Here is a 26,648-nt window from a genome sequence, read left to right on the forward strand (position 1 = left end):
GCCTCGTCTTGGGGACCCTGTGCCTTGGCATGGGGACCTTGGGCCTCGTTGTGGGGACCCTGTGCCTTGTTTTGGGGACCCTGCCCCTTGGCATGGTGACCCTGTGCCTTGTCATGGGGACTGTGCTTTTCCACCCCGTTACCCCACAGGTCTGAGGCCCGCTTCATGCGTTATTTCCATCAGATCTGGCAAAGAGGCAGAGGAACGAGATGCTTCGGAAGCGGGCGCGGGGAGGGGACGGGGAGCGGAGCTGGGCCGGACAGGGGCCGGGGCTCGGTGCCTGGGGATTTTCCCTCTGCACCGGGCTCCTGCTGCGCCTGCTTAATGACAGCAGGACCTGGGAGAAATACGGCTCTCCGCACACTCGAGATGTTGAGAGCAAGCCCTGGCCCTTGGCAGGGAGGATTTAGGCTTGCTGGGGGAGATGGAGATGCGTGTTTGCCGGCTGGTGATGATAGCGCCCATAAAGCATGCGCGCGGTGCCCCGCCGTGTTAATAAAGCCCAGGTAACGAGCCCGCCGCCAGCCGGGGCTCCCTGCAGGGGTGCTGGGGGTGTGTGGGGTGCAGGGGGAGCACAACCCCGCGGCTGGGGGGGTCGGGGGACTGCCCGGGGGGGGGCACAGCTGCTGGGACTGGTACGCAGGGCAGGGCTGGATCTGGGCCACCTTGTAGGTGCAAGAAAATGAGCTCCGTGCCCCCCTGTGCTCCCCAGATCCCCAGGGGGTGGCACCCCCGGAGCCAGACCCTACAAACCCTACACCCCCCCCTGCACCGTGGCCGTGTGGGGACGGTGGCGGGGGCAGTGCCAGGCTCCACACGTCGGGGCAAAACGTCACAGCGACGCAAAAGCCCGGGGTGCCCCGGCGGGGCTCTCCTTCCCGCTCGTCCTTATTTGCCCAGTCCTAATTCATAAATCAGCAGGCGCGAGTAATTTTCCCAGGAGAGCATTTAGACGGCAGATTGAATGAGTAATTTACTGGGAACATTAAGACGGCACCGGATAACTTATTTATGAGAACTTTTTGACAGATCTGCCCGTCAATAATTTATGCCGCACAGCATTTAGTCAGGGTCACCAGTAAATAATTCACTTATTAAAAAGCTATGGAAGGTTTTATGAGACGCTGAGTTACTATCTCACGCCGAATCTGGGGCCGTAAACACGAATCCGGTGCTGACCCCGTAGCGGAGGAGTCCCTGGGCGGGGAGCGCTGGGACCAGCGTTGGGACGGGGAGAGGTGTCGCTGGATTTGGGGGCAGCTGCTTCATTTCTCGTCCTCGCAGGGTCGGTCCTGGGCCACCACGTGGACGGCCTCCAGCAGCATCACCTGCGGACCGAGGAGGGTGGCCACGAAAAACCCCTGGGCCACACGGTGCTTTCCTCCCCCCTGCCCCCTGCCCGTCCCCAGCGCGGCGGCGTCCCCTGCGTGGTGCTCAGTGCCTGTGCCCGGTCCCACTGGGGGTGTCTGGGGACCCCCGGTCCGTGCTGCTGTGCCCTGCTGCGGCAGGAAAGCCCTGGGGCTGGTGGAAGGCGATTGTACGAGGCTGGCTGGAGGGTCGTGGGTGTCTGTGGGGTGAAGGGAGCGGTGACATGGCACGGGCTTCGCCGAGGAAGGGGCAGCAGCTTTGCTACGATGTGCCCGGGTCTGATTCTGCCCCGGGTACGCAGGGAGGAGGAGGCAGCTCCCGGTTCGCTGCGGCAGAGCCCGTCCTGCCCGTGTGGGGGTGACAAATAACCCGGTGGGGCCGATGGGGGCCGGGAGAGGGAAGGTGGCCCCGGGCAGCCCCCAGTATCCCAGCCCGTTCCCCATCAAATCCACCTGGAAACAGGGGCACTAATTCTGCCATCACCCCACAGCTCAGCCCACTTGCAGCCGGAGCTGGGAGAGGCTCAGGCGCTGCATGAAGCGGCTTTGGGCGTTCATTTGCCTTTTCCCGTGGACGCCAGACCTTCCCGACACTCCTTCCCTCCCTGAACCCGCTCAAAGCCAGGGTTTCCACCGGTCCCAGCTTCACCCCAGCGGCTTGGGGTTAAAGCGCGGAGCCAGGGCTCAGCACCTGCGGGCTGCACCCTAGGGGGGTGCCCGGGGGGGGCGGGTGGGGGGGTTGGGACCCCCACCCGGAGCCAGCCCGGCCCGGTGCGCGGTCGCATGCTGCCACCTCTCGGGCAGAGCCGCTCTCTGGGCAGGGCGAGCATTTTGCCTAAAACCTTGTGTTTTTTTTTTCCCCCCCATTTCATTTACACCGAAAGGGGAGTCGGGCGCTGCGGGAACGGGCTGCACCCCCGAGCCGGGGGGACGGGGGGGGCTGCAGGCGAGCTACAAGCCAGAAGCGGTCACAGCCCCAGCGGGGCAGGGCCGTGGGGTGCCCGTGGGGACCCCCCCGGCAGCAGCACCCCGCGGGCCTCGCGCAGGGCTCACGGGCCACATCCTGCACCCACCCGCAGCATCGCCTGCCCGCAGCCGGGGTGCCGGGGTCAGGGCCAGCAGCGGCCGCGTGTCCCCGTGTCCCCGTGTCCCCGTCCCTCATGCTGCCACGCGAGCGGCTCCCCCCCCCCTCCTGTTCCTCCCCCTCTCTCCCGTGGCTCGCGCTCCCCGGGCAAGCCGCAGAAAGCTCCTACAGCAAAGGGAAGGTCCCCTTGATGTAAATTGTTCCCTACACGTTGAACCCGGCCGCAGACAAAAGCTCTAATTAATCGGCTCAGCCCCTGCTCTGGAGTGGAGGTTTTCAACCTCGCCTTTCCTTTGTAGCCTTAATTAGTTTTTGCTCCTCTGCCTGCGAGCGGGGGGCCGGGGCTGGGGGAGCCCCCGCGTCCCACGGCACCACGGGGAGCGGGGACACGCGGGGAAACAGCCCCGAGAGGGCACAGCGGCGACTAACGAGCACCCAGCAATTAACGATGGGTGTTTGAGGCAGCATGATGAAGGCTCAGCATCCCTTCGCTGCCCCAAAGGAGAAACGGAGCCGAGCGGTCCCGCGGCAGGGCAGGATGCGCCCCTCGATCCCCCATCGCTTCGGGCGATGGAGCGGGGACCCTGTGCCCCTTCTGCCCCTTCTGGGCTGCAGGAAACCCACCCTGGGGAGATGGGAGCTACCACCGCGGGGTTCCTCCGAGAGTTTTGCCCAGGATCTGCCCAGCTCCCATCCATTCACACCATCCCCGGGGACGTGGAGGCCCTCCCAGAGCATCCTCGGGGCGCGGGGTGCTCCCCTGGGGGCCGCAGCGCTGACCGCTTGGCCGGGGAATGGGAAGGGCTGGGAGACAATGAGCTTAGGCGCCAAGCCCATAAGGTGATTAGTGGCGGCGAGGGGATCACAGGGCAGATGCAGACGGCGGGGGGGGGACACACAGGGATTAGGGCTCCTCTCCCCTCTCCCGGCATCACCGATGGCAGCCAGCCCTGGTCGGGGCAGCCGGGCAGGGGAGAGTGCGGGGCTGTGCGGATTGAATTTGGGCAGCCCTGAAATCTCATGGCAGGAAGCAAAGCGGGGTAAAACCACACTCGTTAATATCTACCAAGCTCGTTAATATCTCCCAGCGCCGTCGATTTCGCAGCATATCTATCGGCGGGGCTAGATAAGGGAGAACAAACCTCTGCCGCGTTCAGATAACGCGGTGCTCCTTCGCCGTCGCGCCCCGCTCACAGTTTATCTGACGGCGGCAGATCTGGAGTTAAAGAGATTTGGCAGCGAGAATAAACCTGCGGCGATGCACGGGCGATACGCCGAGCTGCCCAGATAAAAGCTGGAGGGGGGAAGAGGTTAAAGCAAGGCTGAGCCCCCCCGCCCTGCCCCACACTTGGGATGCTCGCTTGGGAAGCACGAGGTGGCAAGGAGCAGGACACCAGCTTGGTGCCGGGGGGGGACACCCTGCTGCATGTCCCTGAGGTCCCCAAAGGTTGTCCCAGCACCATGGCCAAGGCCAAGGGCAGCTGATGAGTCAGGAAGGGTGTCTGGGGATCCGCAGAATGGCCCCGAACTGACTGAGGAACACCAGAATGCTGGAGAGAAAGCGATTTATTGGCTTGTTAAGATGTTTTCATGGGGGTTAACAACTCACAGGGGTCGGGCTGCTTGCGAGTCCCTTCCCGGGGGTCCAGTGCTTTGGGACAGGGATGCCACCGCCTGGCTCCTGTCCTGCTGCCACGTGAGGACATGCGTGATGACCACAGCGGCCACCAGGCTGCCCAGAACCAGGAGGCTGAGAACCCCCTTGATTCTGCAGTAGGACCACGCAACGCCTGCAACCGAAGAGCCAAACGATGGGGAAGGGGAGGCACTTTCCACCCTGGGGTCACCGAGCCCCACTGGGTTTGGAGCCTCTTGCAGGACTGATCCTGCCAAGCCCCCCACCCGCAGGCTGCCACATCTCCCACTCATTCATCCCAAGCAGATGCAAGTCCCAAAGCTCTTTTAGGACATAAAGGTGCAGGAAACGTCCCACAAACCTGCGGCCGGAGGGAAGCAGACCGTCGTGGAGCTGATGCTGGCCGTGCTCCAGCTGGCCGGGTTGCTCGCGTTGCAGACGTAGGTGCTGGGCTCAGTGTCCCCATGCACCGACAGGAGGTTCCCGTGCCCCAGGGGCTCCCCATTGCGGGACCAGCTGTAGGAGACCTTGGTGGCTCTGGGCACGGAGCAGAGCAGCGAGAAGTTGCACCAGCCCTGCTCCTGCTGCAGCAAGTGTGAGTCCAGGTGCGGCTGGCCGACGGGCTCTGTGGGGACAGGGGGGTGAGAGGGGCTGGGGGGGGGATTGTGGAGGTCGGGGGGCAGCCACTCACCCCACACGGACACGTGGAAGCACTGAGAATGAGTGAGGCCAGATGAAGTCTCAAAACGTAAAGAGTAGCTGCCGCTGTCTGCCTGGGTGACCGCGCTGATGCTCAGGGAGAGGGTCTCTGGGAGGAAGGTGGCTCTCCCAGAAAAACGACCCTTGAAAACTGGAACTTTATCCTTTGAAGTCCTCACGATGACCAGCTGGGTTCCTGAATCCAGTGCCACTGTCCATTCACATACTTCCCATGCTTGTGGCAGTACCTTGGGCAGCAGCCGCAGCTCTCCTCCGGCAGGCACAGCCCTGTCCTCGCACCCTGCGGTCCCAAACAGGAGGCACGGGGTGAGTGCGGGGGGTGTCCGGGGTGGCAGAAAAGGCTGGGGAGGGGGCTCGGCTGTGCCTCAGGGGGCTCCCCCACCTAGCCCAGCCCAGCCCCGGGGCTGGTCGGGGTCTCTGGCACTTAGGAAGTGGCCAGCAGCATGTGGCTGCATCTCCGCTCAGTTCCCCCCGTTCTGGGAAGGAGCTTCCAGTTAATTCCGCCCTCACCTCTCACATCCTCCATCATCAGGCTAGTGAGAAGCAGCTACTGTCATGTACACCCACTTTGGGGTTATTTGTTCCCAATATATGCTTGTTACCCAGGGCCAGTGTGCAGAGAATTGTCTTTTGCAACGTCAGTCTCTGCCTTAGCTCTTGCTCACTTCCCCCTCCCGGAGCACACTAAAGCTTTATAAGCAGAACATTTTCTCATAGATATGCATCCTTTCTGAAAAAAAAACACACTAATAGTTCACAATAACTGCACAGCAGGGAGAACATCAGGCCCTCAAAAAAGTGCATTTTGCTTTCAGCATCACTTTATTGGGGTTCTGATAGCCACTCAGAAGGCTATCTTGGACTCCGCTAGGGCACAAAAGACACAGAAAAAAGAACCAAAACCAACACCAGGGCTGAATGCGGATCGGAGGCAGGCATGTAAAAGCAGCTTCCCAACGAGCTTACCTTGGGCTCGGCTGAGGAAGAGGAAAGGGATGAGGAGAAGGGCAGTGCACTGCATGGCCAGCGGCACCGCGCCGAGCAGGAACAGGAACGAGGCGTGACGTGGCCGCGAGGGCAGGCGTGGGGGCTGATCCTGCCTGGCTCCCAGCGCTGGGGCTCAGCGGGTTGTGGGGTACGGCATGGGGCCGGGGGCTGGTTCTGCACCCGCAGCCTGGCTCCGTGGGGTGGTGGGAGGAGAGGGACGGGGCCCTGAGCAAGGGCATTGCCCAGCTTCGCCCGTGGGTGCAGCATCACCGAGGTCCTGCACGGATCTGGGTGGGAAGTGCAGCGAAATGTGGACTGTGCACGAGAAGAAGTCCCCCCAAAAACCCCAACCCTGCCCTCATGCCTTTGTTAGGCCCCAGAGAAAGGTGCTGGGAGGGGAGGGAGGGGGCAGCCCTGGTCCTGCACCTCCCCGACCCCCAGGCCGGGCTGGGCAACGCTCTCTGGTGGGCCGGATCCTGCTCGGGGCTGTCTCCAAGCTGGTGTCAGGGTGCCCCCCTGAGCACCCTCTCCTCCCAAAGACGAGCTGCAAAAAGAAAGCAAAACCCCCAAAGCACCCCCTTTAAGTAATTACAATTAGTTTCCCCCGAGGTCTGCAGCCGCTGCGCCTTGCAGCTGAGCTCTCCTGGGAGGCAGGAGCACGAATCCCTCCGGGGCCACGGGGGCCTGAGATGGTCCCATCCTCCCCACTGGTGACGCAGGGACAGCGGGGGTGGCCGGGGGCGAGCTGTGGCAACGCAGAGGATATTGCAGCAGAGCCTGCGCCCATGAGGGTGTGAGGAACCGCAGGCAAGAGAGGAAGTTGTTGATGGCCGGTCACGGGTTCCCAGGGCTTTCTCCAGCTGCAGGAAGCCTGCTCGCACGCTCCAGAGATGGAGCAGCCCGGGGACGTTCTGCCGGCGCCGTGGATGGCCCTGAGCCTGGTGCTGTGGGTGGCAGCCCAGCTCCCTGCCGGTGCCCGAGGTGAGGAGGGGGCGCGGGGCGAGCCGACGGCACGGCCGGGTGGCTGGCGGCTGCAGGCAGGGCAGGGGGGCTGCGTGGGTGGGACGTGTGTTTTCAGCCGGGCTCAGGGGTCCTGAGGAGGTGGGCTGGGGCTGGGGGAAGATTTGGGGTTTTTCTCTGCCTCTGTCCTCTGCACCCAGGCCGGCCCAGCCCATGCAGGGCCATCGCTGGCCGCCGCGCTGCGCCAATTCCCTTTTGCAGGCTGGATTTCTCTGCTGAGTGAGGTCAGCACCTTCTGACGGCAATTTCAGGGAACTGTCAGTGCAAGAGGCTCTTCCTAAAACTGGAGACTGCTGTGCCGTGGGAAGCAGGGCCCCTGCAAGTGCCCAGGCTCGGGGGCACGTTGGGTGCCTGCAGCATTCCCCGGACACATTCCCGTAGCCCCCATCGCGTTCCCTGCTTTCGGTGTGACTGGGGCGGGCACCACCTCTGCCTCCTCTCCCCGACCACCCCATCCCCACCAGTTTGCACGCCAGCTCTGCCAAACTGGCCCCTGGGGGGGTCACACCCGGGGGGGGGGGGGGGGGGGGTGCTGCTGGCTCGAAGCTGCAGCAACAAAACCTGCAGCAACAAAACCTGCAGCAAACTGGGGCTCAGTTGAGCTGCGAAACCTCCCTGGCGGTGCCGGTGTGGTTACCCTTGGCGTGCTGCACCAGCTCGGCCCCTGCATTCACACCTCTGCAAGCTGCACCTCACATTGCTTCTTCCCCTGCTCGCTGGGACCGCAGTGGCTGGGCAAGACGCAGCCCGGCCGAGGGCGGCACGGTGCCTTTTGTGCCTTTCTCGGAGCACGACGTGGTTGCAAAGCTGCAGCGGGCGGCAGTCCCCGGTGCTTGCAGGCTCCCGGGTGCCTGGAGCGCTGGGCGCCCAGTGCAATGAGATTCAGGTGTGAGCCCACGGGGGATAAATAGTGCTTATCCCTCCCAGGGAGGCTGCTTCTGCTCTTGCATGCCCCAGCCTCTCCTGTCGCTGGGTCTGGGGGTGTCCCCTCTGCACCCGAGGTCTGGTGGCTGCAGTTTAATGAAGGTTTAGGCTCGGTGTCTCAGGTCAGGTCTCCCCCCACCCATGCACGCAAGGGGAGCGAAGCCGGTGGCTTTGTCAGCCTCCTCCGAGCATCGATGCGGAGCTGTGATCCCCGACCTGGTGCTTGTCCCCGTGGCCGTGCCATGCAGGGGGCTACGAGGGGGCAGCAGCACACCCGGCCGTGCCGTGCCGAGCTGGGGACCCTCAGCAGCCCCCCAGTTTTTGGGGTTGCTGCAAGTGCCTGGTGCAGCCCCCACTGCACGCAGGCAGGAGGAAGCTGAGCGGCTGCGTGCGTGCTCGGCCTGGTGACCGCTGGCTTTTGTGTGTGTTTTTTTTTTTTTTTAGGGGCTTTTTATCTCACCTCTACCACAGGCTCAGACATCCGGGGCTGCTCTGAACGGGAAGGGGGAGAAAGCCCAGCTTCGGGGTGGGGGGAAGGGTCCCTTGGTTCTTGCTGCTCCCCAGGCTGGGCAGGCAAGGAAGGAGCTGGGGCAAAAACCAGCAACTGGAGCCTTGCTGGAGGGGCTGCAAACACCTCTGCTCAGGACAGAGATGATGCAGAAGGGCAGCCGCCAGCTGTGAGTACGGGGTGCAGACAGACCCACGGCCAGCCTGGGGTGCTGCAGGAGCTGGGGACGCCCAGGGACCTGGTCCTGCTGCGCTGAGCACTGGTGCCCAGAGGGTATGGAGGCATCAGCACAGGGGGCTCCGGCAGGTAAGCTCCCTCCCTAATCTTTCCTGCTGCCCCAGGACAGCCCCCGTGCTCACCCTGCGCATCTTCTTTGGGACCGCAGGGTGCGAGGACAGGGCTGTGCCTGCCGGAGGAGAGCTGTGGCTGCTGCCCAAGGAACTGCCACAAGCATGGGAAGTATGTGAATGGAGAGTGGCACTGGATTCAGGAACCCAGCTGGTCATCGCGAGGACTTCAAAGGATAAAGTTCCACTTTTCAAGGGTCGTTTTTCTGGGAGAGCCACCTTCCTCCCGGAGACCCTCTCCCTGAGCATCAGTGCGGTCACCCAGGCAGACAGCGGCAACTACTCTGCAGATTTTGAGACTTCATCTGGCCTCACTCATTCTCAGTGCTTCCACGTGTCCGTGTGGGGTGAGTGGCTGCCCCCCGACCTCCACAATCCCCCCCCCAGCCCCTCTCACCCCCCTGTCCCCACAGAGCCCGTCGGCCAGCCGCACCTGGACTCACACTTGCTGCAGCAGGAGCAGGGCTGGTGCAACTTCTCGCTGCTCTGCTCCGTGCCCAGAGCCACCAAGGTCTCCTACAGCTGGTCCCGCGATGGGGAGCCCCTGGGGCACGGGAACATGCTGTCGGTACATGGGGATGCTGAGCCCAGCACCTACGTCTGCAACGCGAGCAACCCGGCCAGCTGGAGCACGGCCAGCATCAACTCCACGACGGTCTGCTTCCCTCCAGCTGCAGGTAATTTGCCCTCGGCTCCATCAAAGCTGGTCTTCGGGGTGCACCAGCTGCACTGCTCTGGTCTCCAGGACCTTCATCTCCCCAGTGAAACTCCAGAGGGTGTCACGCTGCTGCTGGGCTAAAATGTGCCCAGCTTCCCCTCTTGGGAAGGGAACGATGACTGCTGGGTGTGGGAGATGTATTTCGGGGCTGAGGTTTCCTGGGCAGGTGCTGAGCTGTGGCACCGATGGGGACTGCGCTTCAGAAACGTCCAGGCTCTGCCCCACGTCACCCTTCTGCCCTCATTCTCCTCAGGGCTTCCCATCCCGTTGTGGGCAGTGGCTGTGTTTCTGGTGCTGGTGGTCTCCATCGTCACCTTTGTCGCCTGCTGGTGCTGGAGGAAGCGACGGAAGGAGAGCTCGGCAGGTCTGACCCCGGGGCTGGAGCGGGGATTTGGCTCTGCAGCTTCTGTGCTCCTGCTAACGCTCTCGGTGCTGGTCCTCGGCCACCCGTCCCTCCTGAGCTGACGTGGGACCGGCCACCAAGCCCCTGGCTCTGCAGGGTGGTCCACGGGGATGGGCTGAGTCCTGTCCCAGCGCCGTGCCCAAACCCGGTGGCAGCACTGGAGGCTTCACCCCATGGGGTTTCGGGGACCATTTGGGTTGTGGTCAGTGTTAGCTCTGTTCAGAGGAGGAACAAAACCTCCGGACTGCTGAGGGATGTCTTTCTCCCCCTGCTTTGCTTTACTCGAGTGCTTCCCAGGGGCTGAATCCCCCCAGCACGGGGGCTGCAACCGCTCATCCCTCGCTCTGACCCTTCAAGCTCCCCCTGAACACGTCGAGCCATCACTGACTGTCTATGAGGAAGTGGGCAAAGTCCAAGCTGGCCAAGTCCTTGTGAGTGGCGGGGGCGTCCCTGGGAGCATCGGTTTGGAAGTGTCTGTCGCCCTGGGCTGCGTCCTTTAACCAGCCTGGGGCCGTTTTCTCCTGCAGAACGGGAACAGGGAGGCCAATGCGGTAGGAAACACTATCTATGCCGTGGTCTCCTCCAAAGCACAGGTGAGGCTCCAACCCAGGGGAGGGAACCTGGGTGCCCCCCTGGGCAGGGGGTTGTCCCTTTTGCCCATAACTTGCTTTTCATCACACGTTTTCACTGTTCCGCCCTGGCAGGGGCCCAGAAGCTTTCAGGAGCCCCAAACCTGCACCATCTACTCCACTATTCAAGCTAACAAGAAGGTGAGCTTTCCCTGCCGTGACTCCCTGCCATTTGTGATGGCAGAAAAACCCAAATCCTCCCCACAAGCTGAAGGCATCGGTGCTCGGTGGGACCCGGCACGCCCCCGATGCTCCTGAAACGTCCTCAGGGACCTTTGGTGGGGCGGCAGCCACCCACTGTCCCTGACAGCAGGTCCTCTCTCTGCTCCGCAGTCCCCTTCCATCAGGAGGAAGAAGCTGGATCCAGCTCTGGTCTGCACTGCCTATACGGAGGTAAAACGGGCCCCGGCCCCGTGGGGAGAGGACCCCCACGCGTCTCCTCCCCAGGTTCCGCTCTGCAGCTTCTAGGGTGACTTTGGGGGTGTTTTTTGGTGACTAACGAAAGCCCCACGTCACCCTCGCCGTGAGGGGCTGTAAATGCCACTGTGGGGGACCCGAAGTGACACCCACCAGTCCCTGCTGGGCTAAAACTGCCCCCTTTCCTTGCAGCCTACGGTGCCTTTGAAACACTGGAGTCCCCCACCGCGGAACTTGTCCCTGTCTCCTGCGGACCACCACCTCTCCTAGCCCCTGGCCGTTTTGTCAAGACCTCCTCCTGGAGCCAGCAGCCAAGGGGCAGCACCCATGGGGAGCTGGGGACTTGCTCGAGATGAGAACATCGAGAAACGGGAGGTTCTACAAGGACTGCAAACCCAAACTGCGCCTTGGAGGCTTTGCTGCAAGGGAAGGGGGACAGGCGGGGTGCTTGAAGCTTGTCTTTGGAGGAGACGGCTTTGAAATCTGGACTGTGCGTCGGTGGGAGCTGAGGATGCGTGATGTGTGTTAGTGCCAGCGTATGAGCTTGTTTTTTTTTTTTTTTTTAGTTTTTGACAGATCTGATACACCTTGTGAATTCATTTTTAAGTGTGAATAGAAGCCGAACTGCAAGAGGCAATTGTGGGGCTGGTTTAATTAGCTTAATTGACTATTTATAGCCTGAAATGTTACTTGGAGGGGGAAGGAGGGGAGGGGTGGATCATCTTGCTGTGGGATTGGGAGCCTCTGAAGACAACGCCGAGGAACTTGGAAAAGTTTCTGCTGTGTGAACTGGGGTGGCCCTGGGGATGGTTTCAGGGCAGGAGCACGATGCTGGGCATGGCCTCGAGCACCTGGAGCCGTCCTGTGTCCAGCAATGCCCCCATGTCCCTTCCCCCCGAAGTTATCCTATGGCACGAGTGGCTCTGGGAGAAGGGAGGGGAGGAGGAAGAGGGGCTCTGGCTTCAAACATCTCACCAAAGGCAAGATCAAGGGATTTTATTTGGGATTAAAATTAAATGCGCCACTTTGATGGAAGCTCTCTCCTGATGGTGCTGCCTGCTCCCCTCTCGTCTGATTCCCTGCATCAAAATATCTTTGTGTCTGCTCCCTGTGAAAGGAGCACTAATGGGGATCGTTAATGGGGAGCTGTGCTGGGGGGGAGCTGGCTGTCCCAGCAAGGAAACCTGGGGGGCAGGCGCTGCCCATCGGGGCTCAGGCACCGCCGTGCTGCTGCCGATCGCAGCCAGCCTGAGCCCTGTCTTCTGCACTTCAAGGCATGCAGGTGTGAGAGGAATACTTCTCGCACTAAATGCGGGTGAATGCCAAATGCAAATGAGCATAAGGAGACTTTTCTTATTTCTTTTTGGTGAATAATAACCCTTCCAATGGCATAAACCCCAACCCCACTCTCGCTTCGGCCACGGGAGGCAAGTCTGGGCTGTGCCTGGCTGAGGGACCTTGGTGGTGGGGCTGGGAGCTGCAACCCGCACACAGAGCGGCTTGGGCATTGATGGAGAACCCGGGGCAGAATCATCTGGGGGTGCCAGTTCCGAGCTGCACCCATCAGCCCAAGCCATGCTCTATCATGGTAATTTTCCCCTAATGGCCATGCTTTGCACGTGGGGGGTGACTTGCAGCACCAAGGCTGCAGCTTGCACGGTGGCAGCCCGGTTTGATCCCCACTTCTGCCAGTTCCCACTGGCGTGCATTGAGCCCGTGATGCTCGGCCCCGCTGTGCCCGGGGATGGGGACAGGCACTGCCCGTCAGGCTGCAGCACCGTGTGTGCTGGCACGTTCGTGGGAACACCTCTTGCCAGCATTGGGTCTCCTCAGTGATGGGTATGAACTGCAGGGGGCTGCAATTAAACTGGGTCAGGGCTCAGCTGGTGCTGCCATCGCCCTTCCTTCACAGGTGGGAAGGTGCCGGTGCTCGGTTGCCCCCAGCACAGGACTTCACTTCCCTTTGCCCCAAAAAGAATCGTGGAATCATAGAATATCCCGCGTTGGAAGGGACCCATAAGGCTCATCGAGTCCAACTCCTGGCACCACACAGGTCTATCCAAAAGTTAAGTGCAAACTTGGTGCAGTGACTACTTTGCTGGGGAGCCTGTTCCAGTGTGCAACCACCCCCTCGGAGTGAAACCTCTTCCTGATGTCTGACCTAAACCTCCCCTGCCTCAACTTGACTGCCGCCCTCCGGCTCTCTCAGGCAAGGCTGGAGGACCCAAAAGAGGAAGACAGGGTGCAGTCTTTATTCATCGTTCTGAACATACTTTCTTGACCGGGGAGCTGGTGTCCGGGGGGGGGCTTCTGCACTGGGGGTGTCTGAGACACCGGGCCACGTGAGTTTCAGCGAGAATTTTGCGCGCCAAAATGCAGTGAAGATGATGGCGGTGAGGCTTGCAGCGGAGCTCCTCTTCATCTTCTTTATTGTGCAAGGTAACATCGGGGTGGAGTGTGGGGGGGGGTGTCCTCCGTGGCAAGGGTACTGGGTGGGCTGTGATGCCGGGCTGGGGTGGATGCTGCTGGGGATGGCGGTGGTGGTGGTGGTGATGGGCACTGGGGGGGTGCCCGTGGGTCGCCCGTCCTACATGAGCCTTCCTCATCCTCACACTTTTCCCCAGCAATTCCCATCCCCAAGCTGTGACCTGTGGGGACACCCCGGTGTCCGTCTCGGTCCCCATGGGGCACCCCGGTGTCCCACCAAGCTGGGGGGCAAGGGGCTGCTGAGTGAGCTGGGGAGGGGGGGGGGAAGTGAAAACAAAAGTGCAAGCAAAAATTCAGTTGGCGGGGTCGGGGTGAAAGCCGTGCCCCACAAGATGCTCCCTGGGTTGAGAAGAGGGAAGCCATGGATGTGTAAGGACAGGGGGGCAGGCAGCTGGAGTGTGGCCCTGAGGGGGAACGGGGGGCTTGGGGCTGATGGTGAGCCCCCCAGGAGCCAGCCAAAATGGCCGCCCCAAGCCCTGGGGCGTGGAAGAAATGGCTGTCTGGCCGCCATCAGCATCAGCACGGCCTCGCCCCAAGCTCCTTGCGCAGTTCTGGGCTCGGCACCATACGAAGGACATGAAAATATCAGAACGGGCCCAAAAGAGGGCAACGGGGCTGTGGCAAGGACCAGAGGGCACAATGTGTGGGGTCTGCGTAGCCCTGAGGGGAGCAGGCTGAGGGGATGCCTCATGGCGGCCTGCGGCTTCCTCACGAGGGCAGCACCGACGCAGGCTCTGGTCTCTTCCCCCTGGTGACGGGATGTGAGGAAGTGGGGCCGGGGGCGGCCAGACTGGCTGTTAGGCAAGATTTTGCTGTGGTCAGGCCCTGGAAGAAGCTCCCGGGGTCGTGGGCATGGCCCCGAGACAGCTGATGCTCAAGTACGTGGACGGCGCTCTTGGATATATGCCGTGACTCCACCTTGTGTGGGGGCAGGAGTCAGGCCGATAAGCCTCAGGGTGTTCCCACCATGGGGCATTGCATAGAAACGTTTATGTTGGAAAAGAATCACAAAATCATTCAGGTTGGAAAAGCCCTCCAAGCTCACCTGGTCCAACCACCCCCCTACCACCGCTGTCACCCGCTAAACCACGTCCCCAAAGCACCACGTCCAACCTTTCCCTGAACACCCCCAGGTGACTCCACCACCTCCCAGGGCAAAGCGTGGCCACCAGGTCCAACAATTACCTGCCAGGTCTGCCACGAGACATTGTCCTTGAGCACTACACCAGATATGTCCGGGAATGGTGACCCAGCCCCTTCCCCGGGCAGCCTTTTCCGATGCCTCGCAGCCCCAGGGGGGTTCAAGGGTGGGTGGATGGGGCAAGGCGCTGCCCCCGTCCCCCCGAGCCATGTCTGGTAGCACAGCTCTCTGCTCTCTCCACAGCACGGGTGCAAGCGGCCTCCTCGCAGGCAGTAGGGGTCGTGGGAGGGGTGGTGTACCTCAGCCCCCCGCCGCAGAGCCAGAATACCACCTACCACCAAAGCCACTGGCGCTGCGGCACGTCCCTGAAGGTCGCCATCCACGAGAACGGGACGGCGGTCCGCTACCCCAACGGCCCTTTCAAGGGTCGCCTGTGGCTCTTCTCCAACAATACGCTGAAGATCAGCGGCTTGCAGAAAAACGACAGCAACATCTACTGGCTGTACCTGGAGGATGAGGTGGGCAACGAGCACACCGACAGAGTCTCCCTGAAGGTGTATGGTGAGCCTCGGGGGGGGGGGGGTTGTTGTTGTTGGTGGTGGTGGTCCCGGCACCTCGCTGGGGACAGGGCGGGCTGTGACATCCCAGTGCCTCTTGCAGATGTGGTCCCCAAACCTACCGTGCGTGCCATAGTGAACGAGGACACCCCGGAGCAGTGCGAAGTCACCCTGGAGTGCTCGGTGCCGTTGGAAGACGTGACCTATGAGTGGATACCCCCCAGGGGGGTCATGCAAACGACCTCTAACAGCACCCTGCCCCTCTCCTTCAACCCCTCGCTGGAAATCTACACCTGCAGGGCCAGCAACCCCATGTCCTCCAGCAGCGCCCAGCTGACCCGCAGGCACCCCTGCTCCTGGACAGGTACCGGCTGTACCGGGTGGCAGAACCTGGGTGGGACGGGTGGGAGATGGTCCTCAGGTGTCCCAGGGGTCAGTTCCTTTTACCCATGGGCTGGGGGTGGCAGGACCCCCCGGGAAGGGGACCGTGGGGCTGCGTGCTCCAGCCCTGCGATGGTCGCACTTGGGCTGCTCTCATGTTTCAATTTTCCCTCTGCCTCCCAGCTGAGTCGTCTGCTGTCACCACCGCCACCAAGCCCAGCATGCTGATGTTGCTGGGACACCTCCTCCTCCTCTTCTTCGCTCTGCTTTAATGACACGCTGCGGCTGATGTTGTCTGCTATGGGGCTAGGACCTGGATGAAGCCCCCAGATGGCAAGGCCCTTGCAACGGCACTTTGAGAACCCCAGCAATGCGAATCACCGAATGGACATTTAGCAGCTCAAAAATGCTCCCAGCCGTAGCTCTGAGACCTGAGCCGAGCCTTTCCTACAGGTTCCCCATGGCACTGGGCATCCTTGGCTCTCTCCTGGTGTATGCCAGCCACTGGGGGGGGCAATGCCCTTCGGGGACTGTTGTGTGGTGTGGTTATGAGGGACAGTACACAGCACGTGACACTTTCAGGACAAGTGCAGGATACGGCCAGTACAGCCCCACATCCAGTCGTGGAGCACCGGAGCATGACCATGAGATGGTTAAGGTTGACTTTTCTCAGCCCAGGAAGGCTCAATAGTGGAACCATGTAGTAGACGTACAGTAAATTATTTCCTTTCCACGCCAGACCTCATGTTTTCTGGTGCATGTGCTTCATTCCTCCTGGCTTGGTGCCCCCTTCTCTTGCTCCCCCTTTCCTCTGGGCTGGGGTTTGGTGTCGGTGGCAGTGGGTGCCTGGGGACCGGGGGTGATGGGGGAGCTGTGTTTGTCCCCACCGCCCTCGCTGGGGAGAGGAGCCCTTCTACAGCTGTCCCCTATGGGAGCAGTCGGGGGGGACACGGGGCAGGGGGATGTGCCTTGTGAGTGATGGTGACATCCCTGAGCCTGCAAGGAGGGACAGGGACATCGCACAGGGCCACAGCTGCCCGGGGTGCTGCTGCTCCTGTCAACTCCAGCAAATCAGACGGAGAAAATGAAGAATCGGGCTCTCTTCTCCCTACAACCCAAGAGCAAACTTCCCAGATCCATCACTAAATAAAGCCTCCTAGGGCCAGATTCACCAGAGGGGTGGCATGGACCTTGGTGGCTCATTTGAGAATCAGGAACAAACGCGAGTTGTTCCAGCTCCCGGGTTTAATAAGAGGCCCAGGGTAATTCCTCGTGTGTGGCAGCCTGAGATTTCAGTACCAATGTGGGTTTCTACAGAAAGCCCCCTCCAAAGCATTAGCTGGTGCCTCACTCACCTTTCCAGCCAGGAGACTTCAGCCCGAGCTGCCTGGTTTCTGATGGGGAAGCCAGCAGCGGGTAGGATCCTTCTTTCCAGGTAAAGCGAGGTTTCCTGTGAGCTCCCCTCACCATTTTTCCTATCCTCACCCCTTCATGCTTCCTGGCCGGGGATTTCTGCTGTCTGAATGATTTCTCTTGGTGGTTGGGGGGCGTTCAAACCCTGACGGAACCAGGGTCCCCCTTGGGGACCGTCCCAGCGCCCTGCCCATGCAACCAAGTGTGGGAACACTGAAGAGCACATCCATGGGAGAGACCCTTCCTGAGCACCGGCTCTTGGTGGGATTTCTGCTGGGGCAGCTGGCTGCTCTGCTAAATGCCCCCAGGTGATGCCCCAAACCCCTCCATCATCAGACCGAGGTGATGCCCAAGCCCTCTCTCATTCATCCGCTTCAGCATCCTCCGAGCCGGCTGCCAAATTTCGGCCGAGCCCACGCTCCTTGCACGCTGTGAGAAAGGAGCAGAATCCCCTCCGTACTGCTCTTACTCATTCTTTCTATTTTACACCTCTGCTGAGCTCTTCCCTTTCCTGGGAAAGGCCTCGCTTTCTCACACAGATGCTTTCTGAGTGGGAAGGAGCGGCCCGGCAGGATGCCAGGGAGCACCGGCTGGTTTGGTGTGGTTTTAGGCATAACTTTGCTTTTTAGTGTTAGAAATAATTTATTGGTGACAAAAGTCGTGGAGCGCTCCGAGCTCTGCTCCGCTGAAAAATGGTGAAGTGCATAAATTCAGCTTTTATTTCATCCTGACACTTAAATTTGCTCTGTTTTAAACCAGCGGAGGAATTTCTGCTTTACGCTGTCACCTCTGCTCTCTTCTGCAAACCGGGAGAGAAAAAATAAGAAAAACTTGAAAAGAGCAATAGGAAAAAAAAAAAACAAAACACCTTCTCCCATTGTAAAGCAGCAACGCTTTGCGGGCCGAGCAACAGCGGAGATGAATAATTCATTCCACTAAAAACACAAAAACAACCAAGCTCTTCTCACCCTTTCCCAGCAATGGAACGTGCGGGTGGTGTTTTCCCCGCGCTCCCCATCCCCGATGCTCACTGAGCGTGGTCCCTGCTCCATCCATGTCCCCTCCCTGCTCCTTCAACGTGGGGGGGAACCCACAGGAGCGGGGACCGTCCCCGTCCCCAGGTCCTGGCTGGGCTGGACCCATGGGGATGGGGTTAAGCGGTGCAGGAGCAAACTGGGGCTCAAAGATGCTCAGCCTGAGAAGAAGGATTGGGTTTCTCCTCGATGGGTGTTAAAGGCCACCTCTGCTCCTGCTTAGGGTGAGCCCACGGAGCTGAAGCTGCAGGCTGGGACCACCAAGGGTCCCATGTGTCCAGAGTAGGCTTCTCCCCAGATATCCAGTGTTTTTCCTGAAGTGAGGGGCCCTGGTGAGCTTTGTGGCTGCCTTGGTGAGGGATCCGCTTGTGTCACCACCTCTTTCCCCTCCACCACATTCACAGGCGCCGGGCAGCCCCAGGAAGCTGTTACCGTACATGAAATAATTTTCTTACTGGCTGTTTCCTCTTCTCTTGGGTTTGGGTTAAGGACCTGCGGCTGGATGATGTAGTTCTGGTGAAAACGATAAATCAATGGTCCGGGTCCTTCTGCAAGTCTCTCTGGTGCTCTCCAGTGAAGCATTCAGCAGTGACTCCACGCTTTGAATAGTTTCCACTCGAGAAAAACAGTCATTCTGCCGAAAAAACAGGAAACACATGGCCCACAGCAGTGTCTCTGATTTGAGTACACCTGTTCTTATAATGAGCCCGGCAGCAGATATTAGCTTCACTCCGGCAGCAGCTCCGTGAAGCGAGGCATGGGCTGCAGCGTGTGTCTCTGGCTGGTCGTCTCCTTCTGCCGTGTCTGGGGTACGTACGCCTTGCTACCCGCAAAATTCGTGGTTCGGCTGGCGTGGGGATCGTCAGCTAGCAGGACTTTTAGAAACTGCGAGCCGTGCGCTGGGTGGGCAGGCAGATAAGTGTAAATATTCATCTGGAAGACAAATGACTCACAACTCCAGGCTGGATGTGCCGTGCATCCCTAATGCGCTCCTACCAGGCAGACCGAGGGAGGAGGGAATAAAAGATGCTGGAGGAACAAAGATGGTGATGGACGGAGCGTGTTTGCAGTAGGGAAGTACTCTGCGTGTGTTTTAGCGGGGTATTAACAGCACCGAGCAAACCATTCGGTGCCAGATGTGGGCTGGGGTACGGGAGATGTGTGTCCTTGGCAGATTTTGGCAGATTTTAGCTCGGGTTGCCTCAGCTCGAGGTGCCGGCGGGCTGGGAACAGTAAAACGTGTGTAGGACTGGGAGCGGGTGATGCCTGGGGACGTTGTCACTTTCTGCTTAAAAATGAATGAGCCAAACCCCTCTGGGTCGGCTGTGCTGGGTGCTGAGACCCCTCCAGGCCCAGCACCCCCAGTCCCTGTGGTGCAGGGGGTTGGGGGACACCCAGAAAACCCAGGAGGGGTCGGGGCAGTGCCAGGGCGCGGGGTCCTCCCTTCCAAGGGCTGCCACACGTAGCGGGAGGGTGCTGAGAAAGGCTCGGTGTTAAACCTGTGCAGAAGTTTGGGGGGGAGACGGGGCCCCCGAGCCGAGCTGAGGGAGGTCAGTGACAAATCCTGACCCTCTTTTTGGAGCCAGCCCAGCGTCCCCATCCCTGGGGACACTGCGTCCCCCTACAGCCCTCTGCATCATCGCCGGGCACAAACCAAAGGCTTCAGCCAGGAAACTGGCAGCTTCGCGGAGCTGGGGTTTCTGCTCATCTCTGCTGGCTCACTCTTACTAGAATACCTGCCCATGAAATCTCCCCAGGGGTTTTCTGCCCGGTCAGTGTGCCGAAAGTCCCACGAACACGCAGGGGCTGCTTCGGACCCCGCGCGTCGCTTGCGTTCCTCCAGCCCCTCCAGCTGGGCTTGCGCGGATGCTTTTGGCCCTCTTCGCATCCCTCCTCCAACATCCCTGCTCCAGCCGAGCCTCCTTCCCCACGGGGAAACGTCTCCTCTCCCCGGGAGCTGCTTCTTGCCGGGGCAGAGGGGTTTTTCTAACGTGATGCAAAAAGGGCTTTTCCATTCGGTAATTAATCAGGAGCTTAACCGCCGCGCTCCAGGCTGCCGAGAAAAGACAACATCCAGCTCCGTGCTGGGCTTTACAGTAAACGTGGCAGCTGCTGGGTCAGCTGGGGCTCGGCATTTCTGCAGGATAACGGCCGTGTCTGCATGGCTGGGTCGGCGCCGTGGAGACGTAATTCACAGGGACAGCTCTGAAGCTGCTGTGTTTTGTGCCACGGAGGGGGAAAAAATAAGTGATGGCATGTACTCGGGACGCTGGGTGAGGAAAGCAGTCGCTCTGAGCTCCCTTGTGGTTTTTACTGGAACCGTATGTGCAGACGGAGAGGCAGATACTGGGTTTATCTGGGCCCCACCAGGCTTGCTCTTCTGCAGCGAGTGCCACGCTTTCCTTTTCCCTTCTGGGACAAGCCCCCACCTCGATGGAAGGAAGTGGGGGTGACATGGTGGGGTCCCCTCCGCGCTCCAGCAGCGAGCGGCGCTGAGCTGGCATCGCGCTCCACGCTATTTCCTACAAAAACAAGCTCAGGGTTCACGGAGGCTGTGGGCAAATGTGAATCACAGGGGTCACAGCCTGAAGCAGGAAAGGGTTGGGTGGAAGGGTAGAAGCCCTGAGCTGCACCTCTCCCAGGACAGCTGGGCGGGCAGGATGCTTTTGGGTACGCTGGGGTGCGTGCACAGTCCCACCGTCATTGGAGCTGCTCAGTCGCCCTCTCGGTATGAGATGAGAGACACCCAAGAGATGCCATGGGACCACCTCGTCTCCTCCCTGCCTGCCAGCTCCTGGGTGAGAGAAGGGAGAGCCAGCCTGTGGGGCTTTGTTTCCTGCGATTCCTCAAAGAAAACTCCCCAGGGAGGTTTCTGTGGCTGCAGCACTTCAGGGAGGTGCGTGCCCTGATGCACACCGAGCATCGCTTCCCTCCAAGTGGCCCTGGTGTCACCGAGACTGCTCCAGGGTGCTCTGGCCACCCCATGGGCATCACCTCCCCATGGGACCAGGGCCAAAATCGCCTTCCCTTGCTCGAGGTGGCCCTGCTCCAGCGGGTGCTGAAGGGGTCCAAGTGAGCCGGGAGCACGCGGGGACGTTGGGACACGGAGCCCCTCGCGTTCCCTCCTACCCTGAGAGCTGTGGCAGGCACTGCTGCAGGATGTGGTGCGCGAGCAAGGGTTCAGGCGGGCTGAAAATGCAGTTGAGTAAAGCAGCAGAGCAGATTGTTGAGCAGATGCCATCTCCAGATTACCAGGGTGGGTCCAACACCGTTCCCTGCTCGTGCAGCTCGGGTGGCATCTGTTCTCCAGCAGCACCAGGGAGGGCACAGCTTCTGCGAGCCCTCCAGGCCGTCCTCATGCATCTCTGCCTGCGTCAGCCCTTCTCTCTGCTCTCCTCCCAGGCATGGGCCGCGGGACAAGGGAGACTGTGCTGGGCACGCTGGGGAAGGCGACGGTTCTGTGGATCCCCCAGGAATTCCAGACCCTCACCCAGAGCTTCGGGGTGGCCACGTGGAAGCGGGACACAGAGGACCCGCATAGCAAGGACGTCCTGCTCAAGTACTTGGGTGGAAACTACACCAACTACAACCCGAGCCAGAACCGCTTCCACTCCTCCAACTTCTCGCTGGAGATCCTCAGCACCAAGCGGCAGGACCAGAGGCTCTACGAGTACATCATCAGCAAGGACGCGGAGGAGAAGGTCTGGCAGATACAGCTGGAAGTGTATGGTGAGAGGCGCTGGTTTCGGAGGGCCGTGATGGCCTCTTGTGGTGCTGGGAGCGGGTCTGGGAGGTGGGCAGCAATGGGGTGGGGTGTGGGGGTGGCGAGAGATGCCCCCCCGTGATGTCCAGGACCCTCTCTGGTATCCCCGGGAGTATTTGGGTCCATGCAGACCTAGTCCCTATTTGGAGAGGCCGCAGCAGGCCTGGGGCCAGATCGGTTTCTCCCCACCTCCCTCGGAGCTAGGAGAGGTCGGTGGGATTTCCCAGGCCAGGGGACGAGGCGGCGTTTCCATCCTCCCCCAGAAACGAGCCTCTGTCCCCTCTCCCCATCCAGAGCCGGTGTCCGACCCCGACATCCAGGTCCTCAGCTGGGCTCTGGCCAACGACAGCTGCACCGTCACCCTCAACTGCACGGCGGCCAGGGGGGACAACGTGTCCTACAGCTGGACCGGCCTGGAGGCCAGCACCTCATCGCCCTGCGCCCACAACGGCAGCCTCCTGCACCTCTCCTACCACCTCAACGCCACCGGCCTGGCCTGCGCCTGCACCGCCAGCAACCCCGTCAGCAGCAGCGCCGTCACCTTCAACTCCTCCGCCTGCAGCTTCGAGCAGCGGGGTGAGTCCCCGGGGATGCTACAGCCGCCGGCCCGGCTCTTTCCCACCTCCAGCCCCGCTCTGGCTCTGCAGGGGATTTTTTTAAAATTATTTTATTATTTTTTCACGTTACTTTCGGCAGCCTCAGAGGAGCCTTTTGCAGGAAAAGCGGCCACGGCGTCACCTGCGCAGGGCTGCCGGGTCCTTCCCGGTCCTTCCCGTAAACGCCGAGCCGCGGGTCCCATCTGCCGCCCCGCGCTCGCTGCGCCCCGGTGCCCCGGGCTCATTTTCAATGCATGAGATTTGCACGCCGGGAGGGCCGGGGAGGACGAAAAATCTCGGTGACAACTTCCCCTTTGGAGGTTCTCGGGGCAAAAGCCGTGCTCGCTCTCGCTGGGGTTTTCTTGCCCTTCCTCGTGACGTGGGGACTTTTGCTGGGGTCGGGGGAAGCAGCGGCTGCCCCTTTCCCTTGGGGACACGGCGTGAAGTCACCTCCCCGCGGTGCTGACCCACGCTGGGGCTTTCACAGCTCCCTGTGCCCAGAAAACATCCCCGTGGCATCTCCGGGCCTCGACTGGGAAAGGAAGATGCCAAAAGGAGATGATGCCAGGGTTTCGGGCCTGTTTGTCCCCCCTCATCCTCCCCCAGCCCCTTGCACACGGGGACACCCCTGTGCCACACGCGTTAACGGTGGTGGCAGCCCGGTGCCACCCTCAGAGCTCTGTCCTCGGGCTCCTTTCCCACGCGCCTACAGCACCCAGGGGCTGTCTGCGAAGCCTGCCCATCCCTGCGAAGCCACCGGAGCTGCATTTAGGGCCTTATCTGGCCCTGATCTACCCCCCAGCAGCTTTTTCGCTGATGGCTGCAGTTTGGAGGCGCTTCGTGAAAGCCAAGTTCAAAAGAAATCATTTCCTGCCCCTTGCTTCCTGTTCTACCGAAAAGGCAGCCTCAGATCTAGGTGACAAGACCCAGGATGGTTTTAAATGGGGAGATTTTTCTGCTGGGGGGCCGGCGCTGATCCTTTCCCCTCTCTGCACTGCAGGCAGCGCCAGGCCGGGGCTGAACCTGGTGCTGGTGGTGGTGGTGGTGCCTGCGGTGGTCGTGCTGGTCCTCATCGTGGTTTTCACTGCCAAGCACATGGGTGAGTGTCAGGGAGTGCAGCCAGGGGCACTGGGGGGGTGTTTAGGGGGGGACAGGAGGGGTTCACAGCCCCCCCAACCTGGCTGATTCCTGCAGTACCTCGTCTTGGGGCCCGTGGCCCTGGGGAGGGAGCGAAACCTGCTTCTTTTGTAGCATAGGGTGAAAGGCAGGAAGGAAACCAGCTTAAAAAAGAAATATATATATTTATATGTGTGCATGTACCTGCTTCACCTAGCACATGATCTCAAGTGCTGTACCCGGATGCTGTGCTTCTGTGATTGTATCACACGGTTTCGAGGGGAAATGCACGATCCCAGCCCAAATTTGCGAGATCATCATCTCCCCAGACGCCTCAGCGAGGGCGCTGGCCTGTCCCCTGCACAGGGACAAACTCACCAAGCTGAGCCCACCGCCCTGCAGTGCTGGGGAAACACCGAGGCTGTCCCTTGCCGTGCTTTGGGGTTGGGAGCAGGGTGCGAGGGGGGTCCCCAGCTGCTGTCCTGCGGCACCGCGGTGACTTTGTCCATCTCCCCCCTGGCAGGCCGGCAGCGGGAGCACGCGCCGTTCGCCCAGGACAGCGAGGTGCACACCATCTACTCCCAAGTGCAGCGGGTGGAGGTGAGAGAGCCCAGCCCAGGCACGGGGGGAGATGCTCGTGGGGAGGGGGCTGCAGCCTGGGTTTGAGCAGCGGGGAAGGCAGCGGCACCCCGAAGCCGTGCCGGGTGTGCGCCCGTGGCTCTGCGTGTGGTGGGCTTTGGTCACTGGGTGTCGATGCGGCTGGTGGGGGCTGAGCCAGGGAGGTGGCGAGATCGTGCCCCTCCTGGGACTTGGGGGGTCGTGGGCCCCTGGGGGTCACCCCCCAGCATGGTGAGGTCCTGAGAACCATCCTGGTGGCCTTAGTTTGGGATATTTTGGGGAATAAGGTTGGGTGCTGCAGCTTCCCCAGCCCCTAACATCCCAGGGGTGGCTCTGGGGGGAAAGCTTTCCCTTCCCAAATCCTGCTCCGGGACGAAATTGGGGTCCTGCAGGGCTGAAGGGAGGGAAGAGCCCCCGCAGTGACCTGCCTCATCCCTTGCTCCCCGCACAGAAGCAGAAAATCCCCTGCAGCCCCCCCCGCCCAGAGCACCCCTCCTGCACCACCATCTACGCCGCAGCCACCGGCTTGCCCCCGGACACAGCCCAGGCCCCCGGCCGGATCCGGCACAGCCCCCGGGCAGAGCCACCCACCCCGCGGGGCCGCTCGCCCCTCTCGCAGGTAAGGGAATGCGGCTTCCCCACTTCGGGCACCCCAATTTGGGCACCTCGCTCACCCCCTTTTTTTCCTTGAGAGCAGAGCCCCGAGGCGGAGCCCACGACGGTTTACGCCTGCGTGACCCTGCCCATGATCTGAGCCCCCCCTGCGCGGCGTCAGCCTGGCCCCGAGACCCCCGGCATCCACGCCCTGTGACCAGCACCCGCATCCCGGGCTGGGGGAGATCCCGCTCAGCACCGCCGAGTAGGGCAGGCCCCTCCAGCACCCTAAAAAGCTGCTCCCGGCCCCCAAAAGCTGGCGTCGAGGAACGGTGGAGCCCAGCGCAGGACCGGAGAGGGGAAAGGAATGGCTGCGGGCTGGGGCTGCGGGACAGCGGTGAGATGCTGAGCACCGGGAGAGGAGCTGGATGCGACCCCACCACCGGCAGCAGGACGTGGCCGGGGGAGGCTGCGGGACCCCACGGCCGCAGCCCACGGCCCTGGCTTCGCTAGAGGGAGCCCACGGCCCGCGACACCGGGGGAAAAAAAAAAAAGGACAAATCACCAAAAAAAAAAAACAAAAACAAATCACAAGCAGGGTTTTGAGCTCTGCTCCGTGGCAGCTTGCACAAGGCGTGGGTTTGGGTCTGACTGCTGCAGAAATTTGGGTTGCGCAACGCTGGGCAGGGCACCCGGCACCGCTCGCCCATGGCCACGCTTGGGAAGGGGCCGCATCCTGCTGCGCTCCGCCACCCCGACCTCTGCCCCGGCTGCTGCTCCAGGTGGGCTTCCGAGAGCTGGACTTCTGGCTGAGCCAGCATCCAGCAGCGGGGTGCCGGGGGTGGCCAGGAGCCTCCCCAGGACCACCGACCATCCCAGCCCCTCGAACCCCAGCAGCAGGTCGGACCTCGCGTGCAGCTGCAGGAAAAAACACAGTTCCAGTAACGCCTTTCAGAAAGGTCTGGGGGAGGGACGCGCCGAGGGCTGCAGCTGGATCAGGTGCTGGCAGCGAGAAGACGAGTTGGTGTTTTGCACGTCCCGAGCTTCCTCCTTGGGTTACTTCAGCAGATCAGCTGAGCTGCTTCCTCGGAAAAATCTGCTCGCAAAGCTGTCACTTCCACCAGGAACCTGGGGCCAGAGAAGGGCAAAGTCATGCTTCCCTTTGCGCCCCTAAAATGGGGACAAAATCCCTGATTTCTGTGCCGGGCAGGGTGCAGCCCGCTGCTCCCTCCTTCGTCCTTGCAGAAATATGGGTCTGACCCTGCGACGTGCGATCAGAGCCCACCTGCGGAGTGCGAGGGGACTCAAAATGCTCCAGATGGTTAAAAAAAAAACCCAGGCTGATGTCCCAGAGCCAAGGCAGCGTGACTGCAGGTGGAGCAGCGCCGGTGCTGCAGGTGGGATGACCGAAGGGGCTGTGGGTGCCTCTTCCCGTGGGACATCTCCTCCTGCCCCTGCTCTTGTCCCGTCCCGGGGCGTTGTGAAAGAGAGGAGCTGTTTTTAATGGATTGCTCATGATTTTGATTGCTCACGATTGAGCAACGGCGATGCTCCATGTGCGCTTCCTCCCGCCTCAGCTGTACTGCGGCTCAGCGGGGCGAATTGCCCCGCGGGAGTGATTTACCCCACTGCCCTGCTCTTGCTCAGCCTCCTCACCCTGCCTCCCGCAGCACCGCATCGGGGCAGGATTGCGGCAGCCCCTGCGAGCAGCTGAAACCCGCTCCCTTGCCATGGGAGAGGAACCTGCGCTATTTTAAAGCCAGACATCGCCAGCTCACTTCCTCCACCTGATTTTCAGTGTGACGCCGGGGTCGTGCTGCACCCCGGAAGGTCTGGGGGCGGAGGCGTTCCTCAGACAGTTTTGGGGATGGAGGGTTTGGATCTCCTCGTCCCTTACAAAGGACACCCCGGTGATGGGACACCTGTCACCACCATGCACTTTGTCACCTTGCCTGGGAATGGTGTTTCTCCGTTTTGGCTTCCATTCCACGTATCCCACGGGATTTTCTCGCACCTTACTCCTCCTCGTGACGGGCCGGAGGCTGCTGTGCGATGTCAGGCAGTGGGATCCCCTTGGCCGGCTGCACGGCGCCCACCCAGCCGCTCTCTCACACCCTTTCCTCAACAGAACGGGGGGAGAAAATACCTGGAAAAATCTCCTGGGCTGAGACGAGGGCAGGGGGGCACT

The 26,648-nt window shown here is 61.2% G+C and overlaps 4 protein-coding genes across 6 annotated transcripts; 3 read left to right on the forward strand and 1 right to left on the reverse strand.

Moving 5' to 3' along the window:
• Window positions 1-4,002: 4,002 nt before the first annotated feature.
• LOC118178255 (natural killer cell receptor 2B4-like) lies at window positions 4,003-6,073 on the reverse strand. The gene is made up of 4 exons (XM_035346616.1): window positions 5,774-6,073; window positions 4,779-5,087; window positions 4,449-4,712; window positions 4,003-4,241 (listed from the first exon to the last, which is right to left on the reverse strand). The coding sequence occupies exons 1-4, from the start codon at window positions 5,826-5,828 to the stop codon at window positions 4,057-4,059; spliced, it is 813 nt and encodes a 270-aa protein (XP_035202507.1). The 5' UTR covers window positions 5,829-6,073; the 3' UTR covers window positions 4,003-4,056.
• A 349-nt stretch (window positions 6,074-6,422) lies between these two features.
• On the forward strand, window positions 6,423-11,801 carry LOC118178252 (natural killer cell receptor 2B4-like). Of its 2 annotated transcripts, none has more exons than XM_035346611.1 (9): window positions 6,423-6,775; window positions 8,632-8,940; window positions 9,007-9,270; window positions 9,565-9,675; window positions 10,012-10,145; window positions 10,242-10,307; window positions 10,419-10,484; window positions 10,677-10,736; window positions 10,953-11,801. In XM_035346611.1, exons 1-9 carry the CDS (start codon window positions 6,685-6,687, stop codon window positions 11,028-11,030), a joined length of 1,179 nt encoding a protein of 392 aa, XP_035202502.1. In that variant the 5' UTR covers window positions 6,423-6,684; the 3' UTR covers window positions 11,031-11,801. The 2 variants fall into 2 exon arrangements, with proteins under 2 accessions (XP_035202502.1, XP_035202503.1); XM_035346612.1 differs by having other exon boundaries at window positions 6,425-6,775; window positions 10,072-10,145.
• Window positions 11,802-13,075: 1,274 nt separating this feature from the next.
• CD48 (CD48 molecule) lies at window positions 13,076-16,066 on the forward strand. Its single transcript, XM_035346617.1, has 4 exons — window positions 13,076-13,199; window positions 14,632-14,949; window positions 15,049-15,309; window positions 15,510-16,066. Exons 1-4 carry the CDS (start codon window positions 13,145-13,147, stop codon window positions 15,596-15,598), a joined length of 723 nt encoding a protein of 240 aa, XP_035202508.1. The 5' UTR covers window positions 13,076-13,144; the 3' UTR covers window positions 15,599-16,066.
• A 2,212-nt stretch (window positions 16,067-18,278) lies between these two features.
• LOC118178253 (signaling lymphocytic activation molecule-like) lies at window positions 18,279-25,030 on the forward strand. 2 transcript variants are annotated; one of them, XM_035346613.1, is made up of 7 exons: window positions 18,279-18,636; window positions 21,173-21,502; window positions 21,831-22,112; window positions 23,133-23,231; window positions 23,772-23,848; window positions 24,318-24,485; window positions 24,564-25,030. In XM_035346613.1, the coding sequence occupies exons 1-7, from the start codon at window positions 18,531-18,533 to the stop codon at window positions 24,618-24,620; spliced, it is 1,119 nt and encodes a 372-aa protein (XP_035202504.1). In that variant the 5' UTR covers window positions 18,279-18,530; the 3' UTR covers window positions 24,621-25,030. The 2 variants fall into 2 exon arrangements, with proteins under 2 accessions (XP_035202504.1, XP_035202505.1); XM_035346614.1 differs by having other exon boundaries at window positions 18,279-18,582; window positions 21,176-21,502.
• The last annotated feature ends 1,618 nt before the right edge of the window (window positions 25,031-26,648 follow it).

The sequence above is a fragment of the Oxyura jamaicensis genome, chromosome 25 (assembly GCF_011077185.1).
Source record: "Oxyura jamaicensis isolate SHBP4307 breed ruddy duck chromosome 25, BPBGC_Ojam_1.0, whole genome shotgun sequence".
Lineage (NCBI taxonomy): Eukaryota > Metazoa > Chordata > Aves > Anseriformes > Anatidae > Oxyura > Oxyura jamaicensis.